Raw genomic sequence first — 19,239 nt, forward strand, 5'->3', positions numbered from 1 at the left:
GGTAAAAGGATATGAAATTTTAGCTATTAGATGCATTAGGTCTGAGGAGCTCATGTAAAATATGATAATATAGTCAGTATTATAACTCAACCCAGCTGGTATGGCTTAGTGGTTAAGCATTGACCCAGGAAACAAGAAGTCACCAGTTCAATTTCCAATCAGGGTTCATGCTGGGGTTGCAGGTTCGATCCCCAGTAGGGGGCTTGCAGGAGGCAGCCAATTGATGTTCAATGTTTCTATCACTCTCCCTTCTCTTTCTCTAAAAATCAATAAAAATTTTTTAAAGATTATTATAGAATTGAAATTTGCTAAGACATTAGTACTTAAATGTTCTCGCACACACACAAAAAAAATGATAAATATATGAGTTGATGGATGTGTTAAGTAACTAGCTGGGGAAAATCCTTCCACAATGCAAATGTATATCAAATCACTAAAATGTACATTTAAATATCTTATAATTTTATGTTAATTATACCTCAATAAAGCTGAAACAAATTAAACTATATATACCTTTTGACCTAATAGTAAAAACGTGATTAGTATCATTATTATGTTATGATATCATTACATCCCTCCACCTTAGGAAAAAGAGAACAAAATTACATTTCTGTATGTCCACATTATACAAAGCTAAAGCATATTTTTTAAAAATCTGCAAGCAGACGTAACTCTGGTGTGGGGACTCGTATTGAAGGGAAGGTCAAAGGGGACTACTTACCTATATTATTTGAATGTTTATAATGAGTGTATTAATGTTTATCTGATAATTAGAAAAAGATTGTAAAGAAATTACAAGTAATAGCAATGGAAACACTTTAGGGGATTCTGATGTAACCAGGCTATCACTGTCACCTTTAGGGACCTACTAGCTCTGATCTTCAGTAACTGACTTGCATGCCAAGGTTCGTTCAAGGTGGAGGAAAACTTCTCAGGCAGTGTTGCCACCTGAATTCAAGGCCTGCCTTAAGATTGTGAATGTGGCTTTCCAAGAGCAATAGGAGAATTCCCAATGAGCTCTGTGTTAGTTTGCCACTTCCCAGGAGGATATAAGAACTATCAATTATACAGAAAACTACACTCTCCTTATCCCAATTAAGCTAGATACACTATCTTAATCGCTTTTTCTCCCCTCCACCCCCTGCTGTGAGTTTCCAAGTTTAGTCCCCAGTTACTGAGAGCCACTCTTGGGTGTCTCTGCCCCAGAAGTCCTCCTTACTGGCTATGGCCCAATTAAGCCACAGCTGAGAAGTCCTAGGAGACTTGTTAAATTCGGTGCTTAAGAATATGAAAGAAGCATCATTAAGAACTTCAGCTTATTACTCAGCTGGGACAGTATCAGGAAGTGGCTAATAACTAAGTGGCAAAGCAGGAAGATCAGAAGTGACTCAGTGTCCCTCAGAGGCATCTCAAAAAACTTGTTTTAACTTTTATCTAATTTTATCCCAGGTGTGTGCACTAGCTACTAAGCACATACCCAAAGCACCCGCACTTTCACCACCAGCAACACCCTGTTATTTTCATCATACATTACATCAGTGTTTTTCAACCTGTTTTGGGCAAAGGCACACTTGTTTCATGAAAAAAATCACGAGGCACACCACCATTAGAAAATGTTAAAAAATTTAACTCTGTGCCTATATTGACTATATATAAAGTAATTCTCTTGAATAGGAATCAAATAAACACAAAGAAAGTATTTTATAATTACTTTATTATGAAATATTAAGTAAACAAAATAGTGAAAAATTATAAAATTCTTGTCTTGTCTGCACCTACGGCACACCAGGCAACAGTGTGCCGCGGAACAGCGGTTGAAAAACGCTGCATTACATCATCATAACCTTGTCGCCCCATTAGTGTAGTCTCACTTTTATTCATCATCAGCGCCTAAGTCTCACCCTTTCTCTACTGCATTATCATTCTCAATATTACCACCTAACTCATCATCTCACCACCACCATCATCATCAGTATTGTGATTATCCCCCTTATCACTGCAAAATCATTCATGCCTTTCACCATTAAGTATAATTTCCACTATAGAGTTTTCATGGATATTCTTTCTCAGGTTTAAGTAGTCCCTTCTATTCTTACATAGGCTGAGAGTTTTTTTGAGAAATGGATGTTGAATTTTGTCAATGCTTTTTCTACATCTATTGAGATGGTCATATGGTTTTTAGTTTGTTATTATGATGAATTACAGTGATTTATTTTCTAATGTCAAATCAACTGAGAATCTCTACAGTAAGTCCCACTTGGTCATACTATATTATACTTTTGTGGTTGGCAGTTAGACAGACATGAGCAGAGTAAGGATGATAAGCCAGGTACAACAGGTCACCAGGACAGAAAGCCCTGGGTGCTCAGCAAAGGACAACTGTAGGGTGTGACCTCACCCTCAGGTGATTTTTCCTCCCCTAGTATATCATAGTCATGCAGTTTGGACCCCTGACCTTTCCTCCCTAAAGATAACATCTAGCCTCTGTTGTATTTCAGCTCCAGGCCCGGAAAAGCAGCAAAACCAGACAAGCAAAGCCAAGGCTGACCTCAGGATGAGCTGCATTGAGTAATGAATGACCTCCTACCTGGCACTCACCAATCAATCTGTGGAGACCCTTATCCTGAAAGGACACACTGGAAAGCTGCTGAATATTCTATTGAGATCTTCCCCTGGAACCTCCCCTAAGAGCTCCACCCTGAAAACCCTGAGGACGAGGACGAAGGGCAGAGAGCTCTCCCTTCAGAGAGCACACCGAGCCTTTCCCTTGTTCCTCCGTCCCTTCCCTCCTCCCCCCTGTTCCCCAGGCACATTACCATTAGCTTCCTCACTTCTAAGTCCAACGGCCCTTCCTTTACCTTTATATTTTGTTTACTAAATCCATTTCTTCTGTGAATTACTTCTTCTACCTCTGTGATTTTTCCAAATAAATGTTCTCATAAGTTGTGTGGGCTCTGAATTCTTTCCTATCGAGAACTCAAATGCCGAGGTTGCTGAGCCCAGGTCCCGTCTGACCCCACCAGTCTAACACTTGGTGCTGTCCTTCCATCCCTCAGTAGTATGATTGTCTGACCACTATGCTATACACTATATGTTAGAAAAAGAATAATAAGTGAAGAATTATATTAACTGGGAAAAAAATGAAGAATTCAGTGTGTGTCCTGAATCTGAGGATTGAGTTTTATCATTTCTGGAACAGACTTAGTTATTATCACTTCAAATATTTTTCTTCCTCATTCTCTCAAGTTGCTCCTTTTTGTACTTATTAGACATGTTAGACTTTTAAATTTTGTTCTACATACTTCTCAATATTATTGTCGTATTAAATGGTTCTTATAATCACATTTTAATATGCAGGCCAGGAGGGCCAAGGGCTGTTCACCAGCTAGATGTCCTACTGTGGAGTTAGATGGGATCAGGCAAGGGCTGGGAGGAGGGAAGACGTAGATAAGGATAGAATGAGCCAATGGTCAGAATGTGAGCAAGGTAAGCACAATGTACCAGTCAACCATGGAGCACCCTTCTCCTTGAATCCATGAGTAGGAACTAAAAGTGGGGAGATGAGGTCAAGAAGAGGTTGGCTGGTGTTTTTCTGAAAGAGCCAATAGAGGACAAGAGCAGAAAAATATAAACCCCTAGACCAGTGAGCTTCTCAGGCACCCAGATCTTTGTTACTTTCACTGTAATAAACTTCACTTCCCTTTGCTCACCCCTCCCTTTTGTCTGGGAATTCATTTTCAATTTCTCCAGACCCATGTCTCACTACCATTCAACTCAATTCTGACACTATCTGCCCGGAGATGGCATCAGATTCCACAGGTAAAGTATTCAGTCCCATAAGAATGCCTTCACATCTGATGCCAATTGCCTGTCCAGGTTGTCACCTGTGCTTCTGACCCACTGGCTATACATCAGCAGTTCCCACAACCCCCTTCTTGAGTTCAGTTAACTTGCTAAAGAGGCTCACAGAACTCAGAGGAACATTTTACTTATAAGATCACCAGTTTATTATAAAAGATAAGTAACTTGAGAACAGCTATATAAGAAAGGCCACAGAGCTTCCAGGCCCTCTCCAGACGTACCACCCTCCCAGCACCTCCATGTGTTCACCAGGTCAGAAGCTCTCCAAGCCCGGTCCTTTGGTGCTTTTATGGAGGCTTCACTGCACAGACATAACTTATTAAGTCATTGGCCATTGGTGACTGATTTAATCTCTAACTCCTCCCCCTTCCTTGGAGGACAGGGTGGGTAAGACTGAAAGTTTCAACCCTACTCTTATAATCACATGGTTGATTCCTCTGAAAACCAGCCCCCATCCTTAGGTGCTTTCTCAAAGTCACTTCATCCCTGACTACCCAGTTGTAGTGGAAAGGGTTATTTATCTTAAGTAATAAGACACCTATTTCACTTTTATGGTTCTGAAGGGATTTCAGGAACTAAGGTCAAGACACTAAATGTTAGAAAAGGTGTTCCCATTGTTCTTATTGCTCAGGAAATTCCAAGAGTTTTTAGGAATTGTAGACAAAAACTAACTACATATGAGAAATATATTTGGGTCATCTGAATGGTCAAATATATGTTTCTTTTAAATTACAACATCACACATTTTTTTCTTTTTTAAATCTCTTTGTGTTATCTCTTGATAATTCTCTCACATTTATCCTGTGGGAGCTAAAAATATTAATACTTTTCCTCCCACCTTCTAAGTTCTTCTGGCTGGGCTAATAACCAAATTAACAGAGACAGATTAACAGGAGAAAAATCAAAGTTTAATACATGTGCATGAGGAATTCACATAGACACATTAATTCCATGAAAATTCCTATTTGTTTTATAGTGTTCTATAGTGAAGCATTAGGTACATAAGACATTTTTAGACAAAGGGGGAAAAGAAGGAAGAGGGAATAGTATTAGATTTCAGAAGTGAAAATGGGCAATTTATAGGGAGAGCAGAACACACATGGCAGTAAAATCCTTGCTAAGATACTCAGAAACAATGGGACATTGTGGGTATCCCAAAAATAAAACATCCTCTGAAAATAAGACCTACTTACAGGTTTCCTTCTGAGTGAAATATAAGGCATCCCCCCAAAAATAAGGCCCTTCCTAGGCTCTGTCTCAGAATGAAAATTAATTTACCGTAAACTGGTCGCTAGGGCCGTCCTGTCTGGCATCTAGCAACCAGTGACGTTATGCGGAGTCCTGACGTCACTGCTGTGTGGAGGCGGAGCAGAGGGCGGAGTGAGCAGTGAGCACAGGGCAGGAGAGAGGAGGAGACTTTCGCAGATGCGTGAGAACAGGAGGATTAGAGCGGAAGGGATGCAGCCAAGGTGGTGAGTGCTGGTCTCTGGTGATACTACCTGATGCTTGCGGCCGCCCTCATGATGACTGAGGGTTCTCAGTCAGTGGCAGACCCTGCTCCAGCCCAGATCCAGGCCCCAGCAAGCCCAGTGACAGTCCCCAGGCAGGCCCCAGGGGTTAAATGACTGATAAAGGGGTAGGGGGAATGTCTGGTGAAGGTTTTCAGTGGCACAGGGGTTGGGGGAGGGGGATCACTTAAAATGACACAGGAGGATCAAAAGGGGTTACTAAAATGGTAATCCCCCCTCTGATTCTCCTGTGCCATTTTGATTCCCCCCTCTGATTCCCCCTGTGTCATTTTAAGTGATCCCCCTCCCCCCACCTTGATACCCCAATTCCTTTTTTTTACCCCTAGAAATGAGCACAAAAAGAAAAAGCTACTCCGTGGAGTACAAGAAAGGAATCGTGAAAGACTCTTGGGGCCAAAATCTTACTGCTTTCTGCAAAGAGAAGATGTTGAGTATCCGATTGGTCCGAAAATGGCGAGCAGAGTATGGTAACCTCATTGAACAAGTGGACAAGGGAAATGCTAAAAAGCGCCAGTGTGGATCAGGTCGGCAACCATATTTTCCGAGCTGGAAGACCTGATCTGTGAATGGGTTGTTGACAGGAGAGCAAATGCTTTGGTTGTGAATAGGGCTCAGATTCAAGAATTTGCCCTTGCAATGGCACCACAGTTTGACATAGCCCCCGAAGACTTCAAAGCATCACAACACTGGCTGGATAATTTCCTTCAGTGAAGTGAACTGTCTTTAAGAAGATCTACCAGTACAACATTGTTTAGGTTGGAAGATACTCAAGTTATTAAGCGAGCACTTGCATTCAAGTCCTTTACTGATGATGCTGACTTCTCTAAATACAATCTTTCCAACATGATTGCTATGGATGAAACTGCAGTGTTTATGGGCCAATCATCTCAAACAACAATTGACCAGCGGGGTGCCTCCTTAGTGTACATTCCCTCCACTGCTTACGAAAGTGCACGTGTTTCCTGTATTTTGGCAATTCGTCTGGATGGCACTAAAATCCCACCTTTAATCATTCCTAAGGGCAAGAAGGAAAAGGTTGAACGTGTTTTGGGTGTTTTTATTCTTGAAACTGAAAAAGCCTGGGCCACACAAGCTTTTATAAGGTAGTGGGTCGATTTAATGCTGCCGCTTGTTATGCGAGGGAGCCAAAGAGGTCTGCTAGTCTGGGATGCAGCCAGCACTCACAGAGCTAAAGACATGAAGATATTTCTTCACGAAAGAAAAATAGATCAGATAATGATTCCCGTAGAAATTTGGTCTATCTCCAGACTCTTGATATTCCAATAAACAAGCCATTCAAAGACAATTTGCGCATGGAAATTAATGACTACATGGAAAATAGAATGGAGAGAAATCAGTGTGGAAACTTTGTGAAATCTAAACTGCATGAAGTTGTGACTTGGGTGAAGAATTCATAGGAGAAAATCACTGACAGTTGCATTGCAAATGCACTGCGAGCAGGCTACCTTGACAAGAAGTACTCCATTTAAAGACAGTGCTATTGCTAAACATGAGAGATTTGGTCCACTGATTCTGAAAGAAATGGAGTCACAAGAAATTCACCAGGAAATTCAGGAATTGGATTGTTTGATGATGTTCCAGAAGATGATGACATGATTGTCATCGAATAAATGAGTAAATTCTTGATACTGTAGGATTCACAGTTTGTCTGGTTTGTGTTGACAACTACCGTACTACCATATCGTATACAGGTAATAAATCTCCTTTATTTTCATTTAACAATAAATGTGTACCGTATTCTTCTTCATGGAAAAATAAAACATCCCCTGAAAATAAGACCTAGCACATCTTTGGGAGCAAAAATTAATATAAGACAATCTTATTTTCAGGGAAATAGGGTAACAGGCACTGCCTGAGCCCACTTGTGGTTTTTAGTTTTGTTTTGCTTTGTTTTTGTTTGTTTGTTTTTTCCCCTCTTGTAAACTAGAGGGGGGAAAAGTTAGGTTAAGGCAAACATTCTAACACCTTTTGCCTGAAGCAGTTTTCTCAGTCTGAAATTTTCCGGCAGGAAAGGGAGAGAGTTAAAAGTTCTTTCTTAATCTTTTGTTTATAATAAACAAGCTTAAAAACAATATCCTGAAAAGTAGCTTCAGGGTGACAGAATTTAGGTCTCTTCAGTCTGGGCTCTGAAGTTTTAAATAATAAAATTTCACATTCTAGAAGCTAAGTTGGTATATTGTCCCATGTTTCATTGATTGGATCATTCAGTCCTATGAATAAGTCAGTTCAGTTAAATTGTTAAATCTCATTTCAGGAGTCAGTGATGCATCTAACCTCCCAAATCAAGACTGACATTGTGTAAGCAAGCAATCAGGTAGTTAACCAGGGGTATGTCTATGAAAACAAGAAAAAAGGCTAATTATCAAAGCAAATTATAAACCAACTAGAGGCCCGAAGCACGAAATTTGTGCAAGAGTGGGGCTTCACAGCCCGGGGCAGCTGCCTGGATCCCGCGGCTGCAGCCCTGGCTTCATCCCAGAAGGACATCTGGTCTAATTAGCATATTACACTTTTATTATAGATTTCTAAGTCTCTAAGGCTGTCAGTGGAGAAGAGATCTGGATGTTTCCATTTCTATTGCTGGGCTGAAGGCAGGCAGTGACTATCTGACTCGCCTGGTCTGCAATTTGAATGTCTCTGTGATGTCATCAGGTTCTCAGGGAAATTCTGCACCACATTAGACACTGAGATTGTTGAAGCATGAGCAGTTGTGGCAATTTCTCAAATCTTAGCTGCAAGACTCAGAGAAAAAAGCTATAGTTCTCAATAATTCCAAGTCAAAGGATGAGAAAATAATGAAATAGTAGTTTAAAGGGGTATAGCCAAATATTTAAGAAAACTAGAAAGATTCAGAATCCAGTCCAGATTATAGGTTAAAAAAAAATAATAATAATAATAGTAAAACTTTAAAGACAACGGACTGAACTACAATCTAATATCCACAGCTACTAGTGTATATTTAGTTTCTATTGAAACACAATTTCCCCCTAATTTTGATCAATGATGGCCAAATGAAGACTAATTTATTTATTTATTTATTTATTTATTAATATATTTTATTGATTTTGTACAGAGAAGAAGGGAGAGATAGAGAGTTAGAAACATCGATAAGAGAGAGTCATCAATCAGCTGCCTCTTGCACACCCCCTACTGGGGATGTGCCCGCAACCAAGGTACATGCCCTTGACCCGAATCGAACCTGGGACCCTTCAGTACCCAAGCCGACGCTCTATCCATTGAGCTAAACCTGTCCCGGCTAATTTATTTTTTGCATAAGCACAGTTTCAATAATTTTGGCTTGGTTACTTTCATAAATAAAATAAGTTTAATATTTGATTAGGCTTTCTTAAATTAGCTTTGCTGGAATCTCCAGATTGAATTTTTTTTAATCCTCATCTGAGGATAATTTTTTCCATTGCTTTTCAGAGAGAGTAGAAGGGAGGGGGAGGGGAAGAGGATATGAGAGAGAGAGAGAGAGAGAGAGAGAGAGAGAGAGAGAGAGAGAGAGAGAGAGGGACAGAGACAGAGAGAGAGACAGAGGCAGAGAGAGACAGAGAAAGATACGAAAGACACATCTACTGGTTGTCTCCTGCTCATGCCTTGACTGGGTGCAGGGAGTGAATCCACAACCCAGGTACGTGCCTTTGACCAGGAATCAAATTCAAGTTCCCAAAATGTCTTGAGATTCTTCCTTTGCCATCTCATAGGAAAACAACCTTCATTCTATATCTGGAAATACTGCTATGATGCATATAAGAATGGTACCAGGCTCTTTGCCCAAGGGGCTTTTATTGGCTTCCAACGTCAATCAATTCCTTAAAACTTTCTGGTGACATCCAAGTCTATGCATATGTCTCTCAAACATGATATTCCAGTCAAGCCCTGGTTAATAAAACCAGTCTCAATTGTGTCCTGTTTTAAATATATATACTTTATTGATTTTTTCAGATAGGAAGAGAGGGATAGAGAGTTAGAAACATTGATGAGAGAGAAACATCGATCAGCTGCCTCTTGCACACTCCCTACTGGGGATGTGCCCGCAACCAAGGCACATGCCCTTGACGGGAATCGAACCCGGGACCTTTCAGTCCACAGGCCGATGCTCTATCCACTGAGCCAAACTGGTTTTGGCAATTGTATCCTGTTTTAAAAAGAACCTTTTATTATTGAACTTATGCAAACAAACATTGCCATGAACATAATCATACTCATTTAGAGTTTTCTAAATTCTGAAAGGATCAAGTAGAAAGAAAAATATTACATGCTTCAATATTGCTTACAAAGGTGTAATTTACCAATTGCTCTAAGAAAAAACAACAACTAACGTTTCCTATATCTGGAAAACAAAAAAATTAAAAATCAGCAATATTTTCAACAAAAAGACATAAAATAATAATCCTCAGTTTAGTACCATATAATTAATTCTAATTTATCATAATCTTCTGCCAACATTTTATGAATCCAATTAATTCCTTAGAGTTATATAAATCTTCATCCAGCTTAAAGATATAACCTGAAAATTTATTCTCAGAAAACTCTATTTTAGAATAAGTCAGGATCCTTCCCATGGATCATTACGATGAGACATATTTACAAAAGCATCAAAGTAAAACAATGAGCTGAACCCCGTTTGGCTCAGTGGACAGATCATCGGCCTGCGGACTAAAAGGTCCCAGGTTCGATTCTGGTCAACGGCATGTACCTTGGTTGCTGGCACATCCCCAGTAGGGGGTGTGCAGGAGGCAGCTGATCAATGTTTCTCTCTTATCGATGTTTCTAGCTCTCTATCCCTCTCTCTTCCTCTCTGTAAAAAAAATCAATAAAATATATATATTTTAAAAACAAAGTAAAACAATGACAGTTTATAAATGAAAAAACTTAAAATGACACGGTTATAGTCCTGGTCCATGTTTCCCAATGGTTAGAATATTGGCACACTGAAGGGTCCCAAATTCAATTTTGGTCAAGGGCGCGTACCCGGGTTTCTGGTTTGAGGCAACCAATACATCTGTTTCTCTCTCCCTTTTCCCCTCCCTTCCACTCTCTAAAATGGAAAAAAATATACTCAGGTGAGGATTAGCAACAACAAAAGTGACATGGTTACAGATTTGATTATAATGCAATTGACAAAGAACATTGCTTTCCCATAACATATAACACTAGAGGCCTGGTGCACAAATTCATGCATGGTGGAGTCCAGCCAGCCCACCCCGATGGGGGGAATCAGGGGCGGGGCCAGCTGGCCAGGGGGAGGGGTTGTGAGTGGTTGGGGGACCGATTGGAGCCCTGATCGGGCTGGTTGACCACCGCAGTGCGTGCCATAGTGATGGGTTGTTACAGACATTCTGGTTGCTTGGTTTTTATATATATATAGAGAGAGAGTCCAAGGGGAGGGCAGGCGCTCTGCTGTGGATGCTGCAGATGGCTTGGCTCCCTGCGGATGTAAGGTGCACAGAGGACCAAGCAGGGACAGCACCCTCCTCTTCAGAAGCCCCTGCACTATCCTGAGAAGAGCAGCACCCTGGGCCCTCGAAGGAGGAGCATGTCCCATGGTTTCAAAAGAACCCCAGGTGCTAGTCTGCTTGGCCTGGTTGCAGAGGGAACAGGCCTGGGGCTGGTGGTTTCTAGAAACGAGAGGGCCTACCGAGCAGAGCAGGGCCTGTGGAAGCGAGCCGGCACCAGGTGCCACCACAGCCCAAAGCCCCACGCACCAGCCCAGGCCAGCCCGCACCAGGAGCCCAATGCCAGTTCCCCATCAGCCCCTGTAGCCTTAATAGAATATTCATCAGCATTCCTGGTGTGCTCTTTCAAGGGGTCATTGTCAATGTAGCTGATCCTCGGGTAGCCATGGGCCACCTGTCTGGTTTTGCTGCTTTTCTGGGCCTGGAGAGCTGACATATGACTAAGGTCTAGATGTTATCTTTAGGGAGGAAAAGGCCAGGGGTTCTAAACTGCCTGTCCAGAGACATGAAAGATCCAGGATCAAACCACATGACCAGTGATAAGCTAGGGGAGAACAGGTTACCCTGAGGGCAGGGCTCTTATTTTTACCATTTTGCCTCTTCCTAAGCATCCAGCACTTTCTGCCCTGGTGAGTTTCTGTACCTGCCCAATGTCCTTGCTCTCGGGTCCAGCAGGCAGAGATCAAGAGCAGATATTTCTCGGGTTTGTCTTCAGAAGCTGCTGAATGCCCTCTTTTCTAATCCTATAATGATAATTTATGTGGGAAATGACAGAAATTATTCAGAGAATTGAAGATGTCCTGGATGCACATTGCAGCAGAGATGTAAAACAGATGCTCTTAAAGCTTATAAAACTCCAGTCAGTAACTGGGGCAGAGTCCATGAAACCTCAGCATACAGAGGAGCAATACGTGAAATGATCCTATTTTATGAATGAAACAACATTTTTTTAAAAATATATTTTTATTGATTTTTTACAGAGAGGAAGGGAGAGGTATAGAGAGTTAGAAACATCAACGAGAGAGAAACATTGATCAGCTGCCTCCTGCACATCCCGCACTGGGGATGTGCCTGCAACCAAGGTACATGCCCTTGACCGGAATCGAACCTGGGACCCTTCAGTCTGTAGGCAGATGCTCTATCCACTGAGCCAAACCAGTCAGGGCATGAACCAATATTTCATACATCTGATGGTGTTCCTTCAACTGCAGCTGATGCAGATTACCAAGAGAAATATCAAGAGTTACTTGAAAGAGAAAAAAATTCTTTTTCCAGATTATGAAGAAAATGGAGGAGATTTATCAGGGGCTAGTGATCCATATTTGGATGATATTGATAATGAGATGGGCCCAGAGATCAAAGAAGCTTATGAAAAGTTTTGTTGGGAATCGGACCGTAAGCAACAACAGCAAGTTAAGTTCCAATGTTATCAGTTTTATAAAATCAGAATTTTGCTAGCAGTTTAGGTTATGGTGATTTAGGAAATGTGAAACACTTATGCCAAATTAAGGATGTTCAGTTATTTTACTAGTGTATGCAACTTTAATTTTGCTTCACGCTATTTGCCAAAATAAACTTTATTTCCTATAATTTAAAATGTGTATATATAAAAAATTGTATGTTATACACAATTAATTCCACTGTTTGGGCTACAATAAAATTGATTCTAAAATAAATGAAACATTGAAAGTGATGCTAGCTGGTTAGAAGTTTATCCTTTAAATTCAGCTTTCCTTGAAGGAAAACGTCTTTGCCTGGAAATACATATTATTGCAGAAATGTAGCATTACTTTTGAAGATGTGAGTACATACAGTAGCTTGCATTTAGTTTTACATTTAGTGTCTCAAAGAATTGGTTTTAAAATATGAATTGCAATCATAAAAATCTCTGGCATTAAAGTCTTAGAATATGTCATTAACTGATTTACGTATCCAGGTGTTATTTGATACCAAGGACTTTTAAAATGTCATTAAAAGAAAACGTTGGGCCCAGCTGGCATAGCTCATTGAGCAGCCACCTATGAACCAGGAGGTCACAGTTCAATTTCCAGTCAGGGCACATACCTGGGTTGTAGGCTCGATCCCCAGTGTGGGGCGTGCAGGAGGCAGCCAATCAATGATTCTCTCTCATCACTGATGTCTCTCTCTCTCTCCTTCTCCCTCTCTGAAATCAATAAAAATATTTTTTTTAAAAGAAAAGAAAAAGTTGGAATTCTCAACTAAACAACCAAGACTCTTTACTTAGGATTTATTGCAATTTGAAATTGTTCAATTTCACTAACCTTATTACCCAAAAGCCTAGGACATTATTCTGCTCTATTTATATGGCTTTCTTATTTTTATTTGGTAGCATGAATTGCATTTGACTTTTTCACTAAAGAATTTTGCTAGATCTTTGTCACTCAAATTTTCATCTAGCTTATAATTGATACATCTTGAGGATCATATTTCTAATACTTTTACTATAATGTGGTACCATCTCAGTCCTATTTTTACCTAATGTCAAAATCTTCTTCCCCTAAAAATAAAATGCATGTAACAAAAGGATGGCTTGAAAATGTGCAGGTAAAAGCCTTTACATTTGGCATACCTACAGTTAGCTTTCTCACTTTTCTGCTTGCTTGTTCAGTCTGGATTAAAATCAGACTTTGAAAAAAAAAAAAGGAAATAGTTTTATTTGCTCTGAAAAAAAAAAAAGTACACGGAGCCGGAATCGGTTTGGCTCAGTGGATAGAGCGTTGGTCTGGGGACTGAAGGGTCCTAGGTTCGATTCCGATCAAGGGCATGTATAGTGGTTGCAGGCACATCCCCAGTGGGGGAGGGAGGTGCAGGAGGCAGCTGGTCAATGATTCTCTCTCATCGATGTTTCTAGCTATCTATCCCTCTCCCTTCCTCTCTGTGAAAAATCAATAAAATATATTTTTTTTTTAAAAGAGTACACAGAAAAGAATAGGGAGCCAAAGGGGTTTATGATTTGGGTGATGCTCAAAGGAACCAGGAGTTTTCAGGGGAGAGAATTCCCACAGACAAAATAGAGAGGGAGGGTGCAATAGCCCATAAATCATCAGACATAAAGTAGGCGTTGTGAGCAGTGAATAAGAAAGCCAAAAACTGCCACTAGGCATCAGGAATGGGCAGCCATCCTATGGGCCTTGGCCCTGTGTTTCTAGTACCATTAGGGTCAGGCAACAAATCAATCTAGGAACCACAGTCACTAACCAAAAGTACACTGTAAGATTCTGCTCTGAAGCACCCTTACAACATCCTGTCCAAAAATGGAAGGTCATGCTTCTTCTCAGTGCTCTGAGCCATTTTCTGCCTCTTCCTACATGCCCCCTACTGTTAGAGTTTTGGCCCAAGTTCTGGTCTGCTGCCTTGCTATACACTTCCCTCTCTGGCTTCAACTTCCTCATCAGCATATTATGGACATAGAGGCTCAGTGCATGGAAATTCATGCTCTGGGGAGTTGGGGGTCCCTCAGCCGGGCCTGCCCTCTCTCACAGTCCAGGAGCCCTCAGATGTCCCACTGAGATGGCTAAGCCACAGTCTGCTAAGCCTCTGCAGGAGGCAACTGGGCTGATCAGGGGAAGGTGCCGCCCCTATCAACTCTGCCTCGGCTGCCGGCTGCCGCTGCTGGCCACAGCTGGCCACAGCAGCTGCCTGTCCTCGGCTTTTGCAGCCACCACAGCTGCCTGCCTTTGGCCCTTGGCCCTCGCAGCCACTGCGGCTTTGTCTGGAAGGACGTTCAGCTGTCAAGTCTAATTAGCATATTATGCTTTTATCATTATAGATTATCTCTTCTCTGATGCCTCATATTCATAGAGTGATATAAATTATAGGAAAAGCCTTTGAAAAATGTAGTAAGTAAAATGGAATATTGAGTTCTCCCCACTTTGTCCAATCCTGCCTCGGATCCATTCTCCTGGGTCCCAATGCCCTAACTCTATCTTAGCCCTTTGATCAATCTTTGCCAACTGAGGGGCATAGGTACACGTTTTCCCAGGGAATGTGAACAACTATTATAGTCCCATTCCTGTTATTTTCCCTGATCACCAGAAACGGGGACCATCTCTCTGGTTTCATGGGGCCTCCTGACTTGCCCAACGCAGAGCTGTGTGCGTGTCATAATGGGCATTCTGCCGCCAGATGAGGCGAGGGCTAGTAGGTGAGATAACTGCAGGCCAAGGTCAGAGCTTATGTGCAGTCCCTCCTTTTGACAAGATGAGTACTATTTTGGGAAAATGAGACGCAAGCTACCTCAAATTTCTTCATCTCAACTCCGGCCTCCTTATGTTCCTAAAAAAATTCATCTTCTAAGCAACCTTCCTAAACTGGATCTGAATTCGCCTGGCTCTCCTCCCATGTGGCACTCACCTCTTTGTATTTTCTGCCCTACCACTCTCCCTCCTTTGGATGGTGGGAACTCTTTCCACTACCCCATCCATGTTATCTACCTACCCAGTTCTTATGTGCCTTCCAGACTACCCTCTTTCCACTCTGTTCGCAGTGATCTCCCTACTTATTCCTCTATCTTTGCCCTTTCTCCTCCCAAATAGCCCCTCTTCCTAATATGTTGGTCTCTGCTCCTCACCAACACCCCAGCTTGCTCCCCATCCAGACCTCCTAATTCATAAATATAACCCTAGAGAGATCCTTTCCCTACCTGTGGACAGTTCTGGTGCAGTTCAGAATTCCTAGGACAGTGGATTACATTAGCCTGACCTGGCAGACATAAGGCATTCGAGAAGATGGCCTACCAACATTCAGCTTAGAGGGTAAGCTCAATTACTTATAGGAAGCCCCGTTTTCAGCCATGACCAATCTTGGTTGTATTGTGTCCTCATCCTCATCCTATCAATCATCTCCAGATGTCCAAGACACCTTTAACAAATTTTCATTTCCATAGTCTTTTTTTTTCCTTTTTTTTTTTTTTAATATATTTTATTGACCTTTTACAGAGAGGAAGAGAGAGGGATAGAGAGCTAGAAACATCGATGAGAGAGTCTCATGGATCAGCTGCCTCCTGCACACCCCCTACTGGGGATGTGCCTGCAACCAAAGTACATACCCTTGACCGGAATCGAACCCAGGACCTTTCAGTCCGCAGGCTGATGCTCTATCCACTGAGCCAAACCAGTTTCGGCTAGAGTCTGTTTCTTTCCTCGTTTGCCTGATCACTCAGCCTGCAGAGGCCTCTATCTTTGCCATTAGCTTCTCCATGGAACTCCGTCTGGTGACCACAGAGAAAACAGCAGGAACAGTGAAGAGTGGAAAGCATCTAATCTGATCTCTAAAAGAGTTAAGTACAATAGATTTACCCCAAATTAAACTGGAGGCAAGAGTGGGTGGCCCCTGAGAACTCACACACAAGGCACAAAAGTCCCTTTCATCCATATAGAAGGACTCAAGGTTCTTTTAGGCTGGTTTCTCTAAAATGCCTTTTTTAAAATTATTATTTAATCTTAAAATTCTTGAACCTTGGAATTCTATAAAGTTCTGCTCTTGAAAAATGCGATAAAGGGAACGGTCCATTGTTTTCTGCACAGCCCTGAAGGTGGCGCCTCTCTCAGTCTGCTGCCTGCACTCCGGATTGCGGCAGGTAGCAGAATCCACAAGGAAAGGACGTGTACAGACTCTGCCCAGATGACAGCATCAGAAGAATACCTGGTATGTATTTTTTAAAGTACTCTCCTCAAACTGATATATAGCTTCCATGCAATTTCAATCAAAATTCTAAGATAGAGTTTTGGGTAACTTCACAAGCTGACCATAATTATAGAGGAAAAGTAAAAGTGAAACAGAGGAGCTATGACTCACACCCCTGTCATGTCCAGCACCGTGTCTCCCAGACCTAAACACTTCCTGGAGCACACGGTGTCATGAATGAATGGGTGCAAGAAAGAAGGAAGGAAGGACTGGGGGAGAGCACGGGCTTTGGAGTCAAGTGTTGAGATGCTTACTTTTAAAACCAACGGTGGCTCCTTTCTTTATGCGAGGCCTGTTTTTGTTCTTTTAAAATAAACTATGTTATATAAGGTATCTAAGAGTAGACATATTCATAAAAGAGAAAGTGATAGTTGCCAGAAGCTGGGGGGTAGGGAAAATGGGGAATTGTTTATTGGGTAAGAAAAAGTTCTGGAGATGTTCGCACACAATGTGCATACACTTAACACTACTCAACTGTGCACTTGAGAATGGCTCAGATGGTAATCTTTTATGTATATTTTACCACAATTAAAAATAAACTATGAAGTCCCCCAGTTACCTAAGTTAGGAAACGGTTATTCTGTCTATATTATCACATGATGATCTGGGTCAGAATGTCTTCTTAGATATGAGGCCCCTGCTGTTTTCTGAGACAGGTAGAGGGTTGGATTCTGGGCATCAGCTTTAAAGTGACATAGGTTTCTTTGTTTCATATTTTTTTCTCACTTGCAATTTTAATCAATGCATTGCTAATTCATTCCTTTTTAACTATTTCTTATAAGCATCAAATATATATATATAAATTGATTTTAGGGAGGAAGGGAGAGGGAAAGAAAGATAGAAACATCAAGGATGAGAGACTCACTGATTGGCTGCCTCCTGCACACACCCCACTGGGGATTAAAACTGCAACCTGGCACGTGCCCTGACCAGGAATTGAACAGTTACTCCCTAGTCATAGGATGACAGCCATTGAGCCACACCAGCTGGGCATAATCACCAAAGTTTAATGTCTTAAGTTAACTTTTTGGGAAACATCATAGAGACTTTCCTCCAGAACAAAACAATGATGTTCATTCCTCCAAACAAGCAAAGTCTAACAAAACAAAACAAAAAACACAAGAAAAGCCCATGCATTTTTTTTTTTTTTTCTGCTCTGGGAATTGAGAAGCAAACTTCTTTACATGTAAACTTGCCCTTAGGCTATCAAAAGGTGTAGCCAAGCCCATGCATTTTTAAAAAGTAACAAAGTCATATTCTAGGGGTTCATTGAGCAGCCTTCTTCCAAACTGTCTCATCTTCAGCTGGCTTTCACACACAAAAGCACCCTAGCTCATAAAAATATACTTTTTCCATTTGCTTTTTTAAATTAAAAGTAATAATTAGACAAAAACAAAAACAAAACAACAACAATAAAAAAAAAAAAAAAAAAAAACCTTGAAGAAAATCACCAGCAATTGCCTGACTCCATTCCATGGCATGTGCAGCCCATGAAGGTCAGGAAGACTATTTGCAACATACGGGATAAGGGCATGTCGCTCTTCAAGGTTGAGCTTTCTTCCAAACAGTGTAAAACACCCACAGCTCCAAGTATGACGGGACACAGACCACTTCCTTGGAGAACTCCACAGGGCAGTAGAGGCATCCAAGCTGTTGTTCGTAGACTGACAGGGCTTCCGTCAAATTGACACAGTTCCCCTGCGTAAAATACTTCCCATCCTGCTTCAGTACTCTCATCGAGAGGTCCAGAATCAGCCTGAGGAACTCCCACGTGGACTCTTGCTCGGGAGATGTGGAGATTGGAACGGCGGTCAGATCATTAATCACGTAATCAAACGCTCTGCCTTCTTCGGCGTACCTCTTCAGCACCGGGATGCAGTCTTCGACGAGAACCTGATAGCAGTCTCCCGTGAGGCTGTCCAAGACGTCGCCGCACGTTTTCCGCATGTATTTCCTACACCCGTCGATCACCATCTGGTCGATCTCTACCATCGTGGCCATCTTTGGTTTCAGTTTGACTATCTCACACAAGATGCCCCCGTCTCCGCCTCCCAGGATCAGCACGTCCTTGCCGGCGTAATCCTCTTTGCCGCTGCCCATGATGGCGTGGGTGTAGACCCAGTCGCTCTCGGCCAGGTTGACGTCCCCGCTCAGGATGAGGATATTCCCATACTGCTTCGAGTGCAGGATTTTGATGTTCTGATAAGGCGAGTCTTCATCGTACACCACCGCGTCGATGTCGTACTCCACCAGGCGGCCGTCCGCCGTGGGCCAGTAGCGGTCCACGGCCCCTCCCCGGACCAGGGGTGGCAGCCGCTTCACTTTGCCGGGGCCATCCCGGTTCAGGTCTTTCATTCTCGCTTCTACCTGGTCCAGAAGGCTGTCGTCCCCCTCCTGGGCCTGCGCATCGCCATCGCCCTCGCCCCCATAACTCTGCAGGTCCAGCGACACCAGCCCGTGAGGGTAAATCCTCACGTTGGCGAAGCTGCCGTTGGCGCTGACGTAGGTCGCTAAGCAGCCGTGGTCCGGCCAGGTGTGCAGCGACTCGGCCATGCCCCGCTCCTGGAACACGGGCCGCAGGGCCGCGAGGACGGCCTCGCCGCGGGCCGGGCCGCCCAGCAGGAAGTCCAGGGTGCGGTGCCGCGCAGCGGCCATCCTGC

General features: G+C 42.4%; 1 protein-coding gene across 1 annotated transcript; it reads right to left on the bottom strand.

Moving 5' to 3' along the window:
* Positions 1-17,875: 17,875 nt before the first annotated feature.
* Positions 17,876-19,234, bottom strand: LOC118723672 (spermine synthase-like). Its single transcript, XM_036446240.2, has one exon. The coding sequence runs from the start codon at positions 19,232-19,234 to the stop codon at positions 18,122-18,124; it is 1,113 nt and encodes a 370-aa protein (XP_036302133.1). The 3' UTR covers positions 17,876-18,121.
* Positions 19,235-19,239: the final 5 nt, after the last annotated feature.

This window comes from Pipistrellus kuhlii, unplaced genomic scaffold (assembly GCF_014108245.1).
Source record: "Pipistrellus kuhlii isolate mPipKuh1 unplaced genomic scaffold, mPipKuh1.p scaffold_m20_p_2, whole genome shotgun sequence".
Classification (NCBI taxonomy): domain Eukaryota; kingdom Metazoa; phylum Chordata; class Mammalia; order Chiroptera; family Vespertilionidae; genus Pipistrellus; species Pipistrellus kuhlii.